The sequence below is a fragment of the Physcomitrium patens genome, chromosome 17 (assembly GCF_059467195.1).
Source record: "Physcomitrium patens ecotype Gransden chromosome 17, ASM5946719v1, whole genome shotgun sequence".
Taxonomy (NCBI): Eukaryota; Viridiplantae; Streptophyta; class Bryopsida; order Funariales; family Funariaceae; genus Physcomitrium; species Physcomitrium patens.
Window position 1 is genome coordinate 4,543,518 of NC_143426.1, and position 11,603 is coordinate 4,555,120.

At 39.6% G+C, this 11,603-nt stretch overlaps 2 protein-coding genes across 5 annotated transcripts; one reads left to right on the forward strand and one right to left on the reverse strand.

Moving 5' to 3' along the window:
* Positions 1-414: 414 nt before the first annotated feature.
* Positions 415-7,168, forward strand: LOC112294178 (uncharacterized). Of its 2 annotated transcripts, none has more exons than XR_016498131.1 (6): positions 415-2,279; positions 2,820-2,881; positions 3,113-3,404; positions 3,674-5,971; positions 6,182-6,492; positions 6,673-7,168. XR_016498131.1 is itself a non-coding variant. In XM_024544398.3 (6 exons), exons 1-5 carry the CDS (start codon positions 2,193-2,195, stop codon positions 6,462-6,464), a joined length of 2,889 nt encoding a protein of 962 aa, XP_024400166.1. In that variant the 5' UTR covers positions 421-2,192; the 3' UTR covers positions 6,465-6,492; positions 6,673-7,168. The 2 variants fall into 2 exon arrangements, 1 of the variants encoding a protein (XP_024400166.1); XM_024544398.3 differs by having other exon boundaries at positions 421-2,279; positions 6,315-6,492.
* Positions 7,169-8,503: 1,335 nt separating this feature from the next.
* On the reverse strand, positions 8,504-10,782 carry LOC112294909 (autophagy-related protein 8C-like). Of its 3 annotated transcripts, none has more exons than XM_073540248.2 (5): positions 10,764-10,782; positions 10,114-10,211; positions 9,482-9,590; positions 9,170-9,288; positions 8,504-8,981 (listed from the first exon to the last, which is right to left on the reverse strand). In XM_073540248.2, the coding sequence occupies exons 2-5, from the start codon at positions 10,148-10,150 to the stop codon at positions 8,878-8,880; spliced, it is 369 nt and encodes a 122-aa protein (XP_073396349.1). In that variant the 5' UTR covers positions 10,151-10,211; positions 10,764-10,782; the 3' UTR covers positions 8,504-8,877. The 3 variants fall into 3 exon arrangements, with proteins under 3 accessions (XP_073396349.1, XP_024401679.1, XP_024401680.1); XM_024545911.3 differs by lacking the exon at positions 10,764-10,782 and adding an exon at positions 10,506-10,625; XM_024545912.3 differs by lacking the exon at positions 10,764-10,782 and adding an exon at positions 10,488-10,625.
* Positions 10,783-11,603: the final 821 nt, after the last annotated feature.

The window sequence follows — 11,603 nt, forward strand, 5'->3', positions numbered from 1 at the left end:
TGGAAAGTTGTTGTATCCAATAGTTCTTGTTTACTTTAATCATGTATGTATATGTATATGAGAATTTAATGTAATCATGGAAATAGTATGGAAGGATACACTAAATACTGTTGAAATTCAAATTTTGTTTATTTTCGTTTATTTATGCATAATCTTCAACAAATTTTATTTTATTTCCAAGAAGTGAATGTATGTTTAAACAACTATTTTATAAACTACAAAAAAATCAAATTGTTCATTTGATTATGAAGTTTACATACACAACATAAATTATTAATCTGAAGGGCTAAAAACTTTTAAAATTACAGTATTAGTATTTGACAACTGGATCAGTTTTAGTTTTGTTCATTTATTTATTTTTAATCAATTTTTTTAAAAAGGGAACTGTGGTCAAACCATTTTTACGAAGCTACTGTCACAAATGGGAAGTTTCAGATTTAAAAGAACATTTTTTGGTTAGAAGGGTTTGTTCAATGGAAAAATTAAATGGATTGATAGTGGGGAACTGGAATTGTTTTGTGTATTTTCACAGCGTGCATAACATTCACTATGGCCAATTATACCAAAATTATACATTAATGTTTGAATATGTTTCTAAATTTCAAAGAACAATTACTGCAGATGAACTTTCACCATTAAAATTAAAACTATTTTACAACAATTTACACAACTATTTTCAACTTCTGCATACCCACCTTTAGATCATGTAGTCATGTAAGATAAACATCAATTGTTTTGTAAGAAGTTGTACCATAGAACTTATTATATTATAGCACTTGATGAGAAGAAGCAAAGGTTTAATTTATTCTTAATTTATTTATAAAAGAGTAATCAGAGGTTGTAGTTTTCCTTCCACTATAATTAGAGTTTCATTTTATACTTAAAAACCAACGACCAATTCCCAGAAAAACAGTTTCACAAGAAACAAGATAGCAATCCAAATTATGCAAGTGTCTTTAATGTACAACTAATAATAATAATAATAATAAACAAAACAATCTACAACAACCTTAAAAAAACCCTACAATGATCCCTAGTTTTCAAAAACAATACACACTGTAAACGATTAGAGAACATCTTTTATATAAAACAAATTTGGGATAAACCAACAGGATAAACTAGAGGAGACAAAAACCATGTTTTCATTAAAAGTGAAGCAATAACTCAACTTTTAACAAAGAGAGATCAAAGTCTGCATGTTGTTGGTGCAGATTGTAGAGAGTAGCATTGCAACTAGAGCTCAAAAGCTCCCAATACTAATTTGTAGTATATATTTTTCAGTAAATTTTTTTGGCGGCCAAGTGCACAGGTTTTTGCTAGCATACTAATATGTGGAAACCCTAATCGAGGTTTCGCGGCCACCGTGCTAAGCAAAAAAGATGAAGACTGAAGTCCGCTTATTCTAAGCTTGTCTTGCTTCTGCGTGTCGACTCACCTCGACGCCGGCTCGTGAGCTCCGGCCACGTGCAGTTTTTGTTTCCCGACCAATTTTGCTGACTAATCTCCTTTTTGCGAAATGGTAGGACCCGCGCATCAGATTATGCGCTCACTGTTTATTACACGGGAGTGTAATGTGTGACGGGCCGGCACCGCAAGACGCTCGCAATGCTCGTTTTCGCTTGGAAACAGCACCGGGACAGACCTCCTCACAAATTGTGTTGTGCAATCGAGGTAGCAATTGAAAAAGTCTTGGAACGAGCTTGTACAATGGTGGCATTGGAGCTGATTTTTTCTTGGCTGAGTCGTTGGTTTTGTTACTAGTGTCACGACATGTGAATAGGAATGGATGTTTTTGGATCACCACTGGCGTTGGAACTCTTGGACGACAGGGTCTGTTGAAGACGAGTTCAAGCTTCGTCGTCTTGGTATATTCCGAATTAGCTGTATTCGATGTTGGTGATGAAGCTGCTGGAATTAGAGGAAGCTTGAGGGAGAAAATGCACCGAGCGGAACAAGACGAGGTGGTGAGAGAGTCTTTTTGATGAGGTGCAGGTAGGGTGGTGAAGGATACTGAACATGTGTGGATTTGGAGGAGGTCTTTAGATAGGAGCTCAGCGCATTGCTTGAAAGATGCGCTGCTGCTGGCTCGTGCTGTAGACAGTGTGTCAAGGCGAGCCGGCTGGCAAGATGCGAGCGTAGACGTGTGAACGACGATTGTTGAGTTTAGGTTGTAGACAGCTGAATTCGGAGAGATGGAGGATACCAATGTAGAGAAGTTAACGCGGAAGGAGCTCTTGCAGTTGTGCATCGAAAATAAAATTCGCACTGCGGGAGTCAAGGTGAACCTCCCTTGTTATGTTACTTAATCTTGGCAGTCGTGTGTGCTGCATACTGATTTCCTCTCAATATGTTCATCTTGATTTGTCACGAAGATCGTCTCAGTTTCATCATGTTGAGAATTTGGTAATAAATTACCTTGAAATGTCTTGGAGTGGTTGGGATGAAATTTTGCGCGTGATTCTTTGCATCTTATTTGCTCGTGTTTAAGAAAATCTTGTGCCGCGAGTATTCTCCGGAGTTGCTCTACAGTGCGCAAGGATGTTGAGGTTGGTGAAATTATTAAGGTGTCTTGAATGTTTGTCATGCTGTGGATTCCTTGAGAGGAATATCATGATGTAGTGAAGCTGGCGAAGTGAGGGTTATGCCTGTCTAGAGACGCCATAATGAGAACTGTTGTAACTTTCGCTGTGTCGATTAATAGAAACCGTCGCCTCTGAGCGAAAGCGGTCCTCTCACAACTACGCCTGAAAATATTTTCTCAAACAAGATGTTCCGAAGGGACTAAGCTGATTTTGCTTGTTGCTTTCTGAATTATGTAGCAAGATGATCTCGTCCGTTTACTGCAGCATAAATTGCAGTCTCCAGCATCCAGTCGGCCCAGGTAATTTTCGGAATTCACTAATTTGCAGCCATCTTGACTCTCATACGGTTCAATTCACCAGCACGCCATTATCGATGTACGATGCGAAGTAATTTTTTTGGGGTCATATTACCTCCGAAATACTTGAGTGCACGAAGTTTAGATTGGGACACATATGATGGTGGAACTCGGGGCGGCCCTTAAAGCTGCAACCTGATGACGTGGATTTTGATTAATTTGGTTCTGAAACAGATTAATAAAAACTAGCAGTCAGACGTCAACTACTGAAGCTCCGCCAATGACCTCAAAACCAAAAGCACACAACCGAACGTCTAGTAGTGAATCTCTGCCTTCCTCTTCACAGCCAATGCCACGCAGTCGGGCATCAAGTACTGAATCTCTGCATACCTCGTCACTGCCGAAGGGTCGCGTTCAGTTGGGTACAGATTCACAGACTCCATCAAAGGACACGAGGGGAAAAATTTCTGTCAGGAACTTGAGCATGAGATCTGCCCACCAAGGGGGCAGCCAACGTTCTCCTGTGGTATGAAATAATTCCGCAATGTTCATTTTGGCAAATGTTTTCATGTGTTACGTTCCATTCCTACGTCATATTTATTGTGGAGATTTAACGATGCTTCAATTTTACTTGGTAAAGATACATTACTTCTAGTTTAAATACTCACATGGTTTGTAGACAACTTCAACAGTAATGAGAAGTGAGACCCTTCCTGAACATTTTTTTGTTTAAAACAAATCCTGAAATTAATCTATGTGAAGGGTTTTGACACAATATACTGTTCTTATGTTCAGGATGATCCCTTCCGGAAAGATTCACCCGAACAGAGTAGAAAGGAAGCCTCATCAATATCTGGACTGCCCTTGAAGCCGACATTGACAAAAATAGCGTCAGCACCTACACAGAGATCTCCGTCGGATCTTTTACGTAAGAAGGCGAGTACATTATCTGGAATTGGTAAGCAGGTCCAGGAAAGGCAGCCCAAGCAAAGTGATAGGTCCTCTGTAAGGAGCCGCGATGCATCTTTGTCTGGAATCGGCAAGCAAGCACAGGAAAGGAGGCCCAAGCAAAGTGATAGTTCTTCAATTAGAAGCCGCAGCAATATTGGAACTCCGCGACAAACCACCAGGAGTACATCAATAACAGGCAAACATCCCGGTCAACGCACTCCAGTTGCGTTGAAAATCAATGAAGCACAAAAAGCAAGCTCCAGCGCTGATGCCTATTCTGAAGCCGCGAACAGTCCACGAGCATCTGAAGCCGGTGTCATAGATAACAGCGACCAATGTTCGGTGTATAGTTTTTGCAGTGTCTCGGAAGTTGCTACTGATGCAGGACATCAGTACATGGATGAAGACTCAGATGCCGACGACGGTCGTAGCGTGTCAAGCGAGCCCGCTTCGAGGTTTGTTCATCGGACCAACAAGTTTACTCCGCGCACAAGTACGTTAGGAAGCAGGATGGACCAAGGCGCATGTCCTCCGTGGGAAACTGTGCATGAAAGAAATTTCCTGGATTCCTCAGTTAAAAGTAGTGCATTGAATGGACAACGATCGAAATACACCGAGCCAACACAGGATGAAGATGTCGATTTCTCTCATTTTCTAAGAGATACCGACTCTTTACTAAGTGACGCGGACAATCTCGATTCGTTTTTAGATTCCTCTGCCGTTAATCCAGGAAATAAAAGTGGGGCAGAGGGACAACGAGCGGAGTCTGAGCAGATGCGCACTCTTGAGACCTCAACATCTTTTTGTTATGGAAATGAGACTATACCTTCTGCAGGGGCTTCGAAAGACCGATCAGATGATGTCATTTTTTATATGAGTGAAGCTGCACTTCCTGCAAGCCACTCTGCATCAAAATCGGGAGATGATTTGTTCACAGTTCATGAGATGGCACCTGTGTCTACAAGCGTGGAGATTGATCATACGAACGAGGTTGTGCTTCCCGTAAAAGTAGCGATTGGGGATTCCGCTTCACAGTCTAAAGATTCGGATCCTACTGTTGCAACAATGGATGTTCAACATGAGAGCAAATCTGATGGGGTTTCTGATACCTTATTACCCACAATTCAGAAAACTTTATTTCATGTGAATTGTGATGAGTTTAATTCAGTTGAACAGGCTATAACGAGCAGCAGCAATAATCGAGAGGATAGTGGTATTATCATGGCAGAATCAGATGCACCAGTAGAACACCTCGAGCACGATGATACTGTATCTTCAGGTATTCTTGTACAGGAAGGTGATGTAGTTCTTGCACCTAACGTGGTGCGGCCTGACATAGCGGTTTCTGTGACTGTGGCATCAACGGTTGAGAAACCCTTACTTGATGTGGATTGCGATAAGTTTGATTCAGGACATCAAACGGTGGAGCAAGGTGTCAAAGACGGAAAGAGTAATGAAGAGAATAACAATACTGCAGTAGCACCAGAAGCACTACCGGAACACTGTCAGTATACTGCGGTGGTAACAGTTCCATTTCAACAGCAAGTCCAGATTGCTACTTCTAAGGAGCCGTGTAGTATCGTTGATTCAAATCCTGCAGAATCCAAATTCTCGAGAGAAGAAAGTCTGGCATTGGGCGCTTTGATTGATTGCACGATAAATCCTCAAGAGAGTAGAAACCCCGATGATTCTCTTGAAAAAGTCGTGTCTCAGACAATCACAGAGAAACATCTGTGTTACGGTGATTTTGGCGATTGTCCCATTCCTGCTTTCGAGGAAGAACCAGCTGCTTCAAGTGTGCTGCCTGGAAACACTGACCATTTGATCGATGACCTGCCGAGCAAAGATCATTCAACTCTTTCTTCAGTCGACACCGTTGAAAACCACTCCAACACGGACGATCAGCTCCTATCTCAACTAGGTTTATTGAATACGTCTTCAGTCCTTCCAACGTGTAACAACCTTCCAGAATCCAGTCCTAGATCAAATATGACCGAGAGCATGCTGGGCCATATTCCTCCAGAACCTCAAATTATGTCATCTCAAGAGCATTCTCCAATTAAGGAGCAAGAGGATTCTGATATTAAATCGAGTGACGGACCGTGTGCAAGCGATTGTGGACCGTTGCCTGATTTCAACAAGGTGAGTGATGTGCAACCTTTAGAGAGTCTTAGTTATTTCCAGTGGACAAACTTTAGAAATTCGTCTGTGAGTAATCAGATGGAATCGATGTCCTTGTTCTCCTGCTTGGTTGTCAGTGGAATAGTTTAAGTCTTGATGGTTCTTGTGTATACAACAAACTTAAGGTAGTAGAACTTAGACTGAAGGTTAAAAAATCTTTCTTGATTACAGGACGGACGTGATCCGAAGGTTAATCTACTGCAGGACAGACGCGAGAATGTATTCCAAAGATTTGATAAGATAGAGGGCAATTGGTGTTTAGCCTTCCTTAAAGTGACGATTCTAAAATATTTCTTGGTTACAGGACGAACATGAGTTGAAAGTCGGCCTCCTGGAAGAGAGACACAAGAAGGGGAATTCGTTAGCCATGAGAAGACTCCCGTTCTCAATCTTTCTGTGGTGCTCACAGTTGATCTCATCAATATTTGGATACCGCCGATCCCAAAGACCATGATTCCAACATTTTCACCATAATAGTGCTGGTAAACGAAGCTGAAGTTATGCTAATCAACCCCGTCATATTATTGATGCTCAAATTGTCAAATTGAAGACATGCATTGCACTAGAAACAGTGTATGTTGTTGCTAACTTAACTAGAATAGATCTTGCTGTCAATAAGTTCCATTCAACCAAATCTAATCGATATTGTGGACTGCTAACAGGCTTGAAGTGGACCTAAATCCAAGCCGCCTTAGAAGTAAAGAAAAAATTGGCAGTTCGAAAGTCGATCTGCCAACGCATATCGGTTAGTGTATGTTGAGGGAATATAGTCGACCTTATTTGATATTCTTCTATGCATATCAAATCCAAGTTTGCTCCGAAGATTGGGATAGGGTACTTGTCAGATATACTTCAACTATTATCTACTTTTTAAAACCATGCGGTGTCATTTCACAAAGATGGATGACATGAAATAATGTATCCAAAATATGCAAACATGAATTGGTTACTCATAGGGTGACCTAGAGAACATCTGCCTTTTTCTAAGCCAAAGAAAATGAAAGTACAATGGTGTGAAGTTTTGGAACTGCATAGTTTGGAGATAGATGTACAGAGGGACAACACTAACATGATATTATAAAAGTTGCAAGTACAAGTTTTTTGAATTGTAACTATTGTTAATATTTGGATTAAAAAATGTTTTTATCAATGTTACAATCATGTAATGTAATTTTGTGCAAAATAATCTAACCATATCATAGTATTAATGCTTGGATTTTGTCTTATTAAAGTTTTTTTTATTCTATTTATTGAAAATTGTTCCTCTTAACTTCAAGCAACTTGGTCATTTTTTTTTTACTATGGATATTAATGGATTTGAATTGTAACTGTGTAAGTAAATTAAACATAAAAAATTAAAAATATATAGAAATTGTTTTTTGAAGTTGGCCAATTTGAATGTCATCTTTTGCTAAATAACACATTATTTTTAGATGTAAAAATACATGCCATTGTCATGTTATGGGAATGCACTTGGCATTTGGTTGTGGAAGAGTTTTATATTACCATAAAGTTGGATTTACAACCTAAAAACAATGGATAAAATGTTTTAAAACATATCTTTAGAAAACATAAATAATCTAAGTTTCTATTTATACCAAATACACCTATTCAACCTTAAAAAAAACCCTCAAAATATTTTATCATACTCTAAACAACTCCAAATAAATCTTATACAACTTTTAACAATCCTAATTAAATCTTAATTATTATACAAAATAAAATGATTAAAATGATTGGATTTAATTCTTAAATAGATATAAGACAAAGATTAAAGAATGAAAGAATAAAACACAAAATCCTTTTAATCATTAAAATAGAAAAATCTATTCTTAGGCCCAAGTTACTTAAAGCTTTAGTTTAATGCCAAAAATCTTGTAGCTTTGTTGAAGATAAAATAATAATATATCAAGATTTCAATTCTTTGATTATATTTAATTATTAAATGAAAACACCACTAGAGTTGTCTCTTTGGACTTGCCACTTGAGGGTAAATTTTATCCCATAAACTTAAGTGAATAGACACTAAGCATTTTAGAGGCGATATAGAATGCAAATGAAATCATATACTAACGTTCCAAAAACAAAAGAGAAAGTAAGCATGTAGGGGAAGTAGCAGAGACGCCAAAAATGTGCCCATCTTTACTCAAGTTGCACGAGTAATACACAAGTTATACACATCTGTATTTTAGGCCATGCTCAACAACTCACGCTTCGACGATTTTTGTAAAACATCTAGAATAACTGCTAAAAATTCCAAGTAACATTTGATAAACTTCTCGAAAAACATATCCGCTCGTCGCACGCTAACTTTCCCACACTACATTACACTCGAGCAAACCTATCAAACACACAACTCTCCGGATTTCAACCAACCCTAGCTGCCATGGCTATATGCATCATATCAAGAGCTCCCAGGCACATTGTGAACAAGATAGCATCTCAACATGGCATCTCAATATCACATTCATTCCTTGTCTTAAAATCATCAAATGATAAAACATGTCACTTATTTAATGTAGTCTAGCCACAAATAGTGGCACAATGTGCACATTACATGTTCATCATCTATATGCCAGATACAAACTTCGTACAAGGTTCTATGTACACTTGCCCGATTCCTATCCCCTGCTGTACATTTAACACATTAAGGGTTATCTTTTAAAAACAAGCTTCGTCTTAACAATTCCCCAAAACGATGTATCAGGGATGGTTCAATGAAGCAGGTGCATGAGCCGACCACAATTCTAGCCATTTCTTACGTACAGTGGGCGGTCCATAACACACACAGCCTTCGGCTACTTAACCAAGCCTACAATTACGCATGAATTATGCACGTCCATTCAACCTCCAACCATCCATTCCTGCTAGCAGATCCTCGATAGCCCGAACGTGTTCTCACCGCTGTAGGTAAAATAAAGGAACCCGTCTTCGTCCTTGTGCTCGTCATAGATAGATGACATCATAGCCGCTGCATTCACATCCCATCCAATCCATTCACTACACTAACTTCTCAGATCTGCAGTGCACAGACACAACCACATCTACGCAGTGCCATGCATACGACCACAAGGTTTCAATCACAATTACTTCCATCCAAAATCTAACACACAAGCCACCACTACTCCATTCACTTGCACGCATATTCAACTAACGTACCTGTCGGAGGTAGCACATTCTTCACGAAGATGAAAATGGCCTTTTCGGAACTCAATTTGATGCGCTTCCTTATCACATATACGAACTGTCCAACCGTCAAGTCCGCTGGTACCAGGTACCTGCAAACACATTCATTCATCACTTTCAATATCTATGCTACATGTGCCCAACTTCAGATCACATGACAAAAATGTACCGTCAGAATGATAAATAACCATACCAAAACTAATACCCGAAGGTGACCAAGTGCCCTCCAACTATGAAAAAACACACACACGCACACACACACAAAAAAGAGTGGTAAAAACCTACTTTTTCTTATCAATGTCTGGTATGTCGCTTTTCTCCGCCTTCTCCACAATCACTGGGATTCTGTCGGGATACTTGTCACGAATTCTTGCAGCCTCTGCCTGCCTCTTCTCTAATTGGCCAGAATCACAAAACAAACTGTCAGAAAATACAAGACGTAAAAAAGATTACTCTGGGGACCTTCGAATTCTATGTTTATATCCAAACTTGCACTTCGAGTATTTTCATCAATCATAGAGGCCATCATATTAACTCACTAGGTCGCGACCACGACATGTCTTCGAACGCAAAGAACAAGGACGAACTGACACAATGAATAACAAGACAAATAGGTATCTCAAGATGTAGCCCTGAAGAAATCAGATGAGACACTCTTGTGAAGACCATACTGATTACGGGATGTTGTAGCTAATTATCTTGAAAAGTTTCCAACGCATCATTGTAAATCAGTGTTGCATGTTCTCAATTTACTAGATCACAACAGTGCAAAGTTTAAAAGTTATGTTTCTCCATTAAAGAAGCCACACATTATGAGAGATCTGAAGTAAAATGCATACAAACGGATGACATAATGATCATAATCACATGGCCACGATCCCCCAAAAGAAACTTCTTCAGGAAAAACACAACCATACCCAGCGGATGCTCTTGCTTGAAAGAGTTCTTCGCCATGGTCACGTAGAATGCGATGATACACCTTAAAACTTCCTCCGACGAGACAATCCTCCTTCACCTGACATCCACAAGAACAGAAACAACGATGAGATGAAAATTCAAAACCCGAAACACGCAAAACCCACCTACACACCAAACCCTACAACTTGTTCGTCCCTCCTTAACCTTTCTCCGGCAAAAATCCCAAACCAAATGAAACACCTCTCTCTCTCCCAAGCCACGCCGCCTCAAAAATCGTGCAGAATTGAACTTTTCCAACACGAGAAGCAGAAACCGCTGCAACCAAACCACTAAGATCCCTCCCCGACGAAACCGACAAAACTCAACGAACAACCTCCCGCGAACCGCCTACCGCAGCAAATTCCACGAAATCGAGTCGCACGATATGCACACGGCGTTACAACTTCAGTGCTCTCTGTCAAGCATACGATGCGATGAAGGCTATCGGGTAGAGCGACGACGAGCACGGCAAGAGCGATAGAATGCAGAAGACTGAGGGAATGGCTCGATAAACAAACGAGAGAAAGAGGGGCGAGGAACGGGAGAGAGACGACAAGGACGGGCATCAGGTTCGGCTCGACGGGTTTTGGTGTGGGGGAGGGGGTTTCACCGGTTCGACTCAGGCTCGAGACGAGGACGAAGCGGGCGAAGGGGTGGGTGGGGAGGTTTGGAGCGAGGGGTGGGTGGTCATTGCTTGTCCTGAACGTCAACCTCCTTTTCTTCAAAGTAGGCGTCGCTTCGCAGGAGTTGATTCGTTTTGAACGCTAGTGAGTTTGAGTCCCATTTGTCAGTTCTCTAACTCACGCTTCCCACCCCCGCCGCTTCCCCTGACCCCCTAATTATCACCGCCACGTGGCGTGCTCTGTTTGGTTGCCTAAACAAATTGGCCGAGTTGGCATTTTACCATTTTACCAATCACGTCTTAATTTTCGTGAATTTTTTCTTGAGCTTATGTCGTTACTAGATTTACTAATCACTAAACTGAATTCAGAGCTTTTTTTAAAGAGTAGATTTAGTAGTGTCAGTAAAAAAAAATAAAAAATAAATAAAAATGTTTCGGGCAACCATTTTATAGAGTTTTTTGTTGACATTTTAAGTATTTGAATGTAGAGTTTAAATGATTTAAACCAGATTTATTACAACAAAATGTGTTGAACATTGATTGATGGAGTTTAAAAGAAAAAGATAAGGAAAAGATAAGGATAAGATAAACATGTCATAAGCATCATGTTATATTTCTTCTGACATTAGGATTTGTTCTTGACTTTTGAAATTTTTGTGAACTAATATGATACATCAGTTACTCATATATCAATTAAAATATCAAAGACATGATAATACCCACTAAGTGTAAATCGTTTTTATAATCACATGTATTTGAAAAAATCTACATGTGTCGAAATATAAATAAATCGAAATTTTAAAAATTGGTTCTAATATAACTTATGGT

What these genes read in the sequence shown, in the direction of transcription:
- LOC112294178 (XM_024544398.3), top strand. Translation starts at nt 2,193, where the DNA reads ATGGAGGATACCAATGTAGAGAAGTTAACGCGGAAGGAGCTCTTGCAG. An exon ending in CCAGCATCCAGTCGGCCCAG is followed by an intron (nt 2,882 to 3,112) that starts GTAATTTTCGGA and finishes GTTCTGAAACAG; the next exon opens with ATTAATAAAAACTAGCAGTC. An exon ending in CGTTGCCTGATTTCAACAAG is followed by an intron (nt 5,972 to 6,314) that starts GTGAGTGATGTG and finishes TCTTGGTTACAG; the next exon opens with GACGAACATGAGTTGAAAGT.
- LOC112294909 (XM_073540248.2), bottom strand. Translation starts at nt 10,150, where the DNA reads ATGGCGAAGAACTCTTTCAAGCAAGAGCATCCGCTGG. An exon ending in CCAGACATTGATAAGAAAAA is followed by an intron (nt 9,289 to 9,481) that starts GTAGGTTTTTAC and finishes ATGTGTTTGCAG; the next exon opens with GTACCTGGTACCAGCGGACT. An exon ending in GAATGTGCTACCTCCGACAG is followed by an intron (nt 8,982 to 9,169) that starts GTACGTTAGTTG and finishes ATGTGAATGCAG; the next exon opens with CGGCTATGATGTCATCTATC.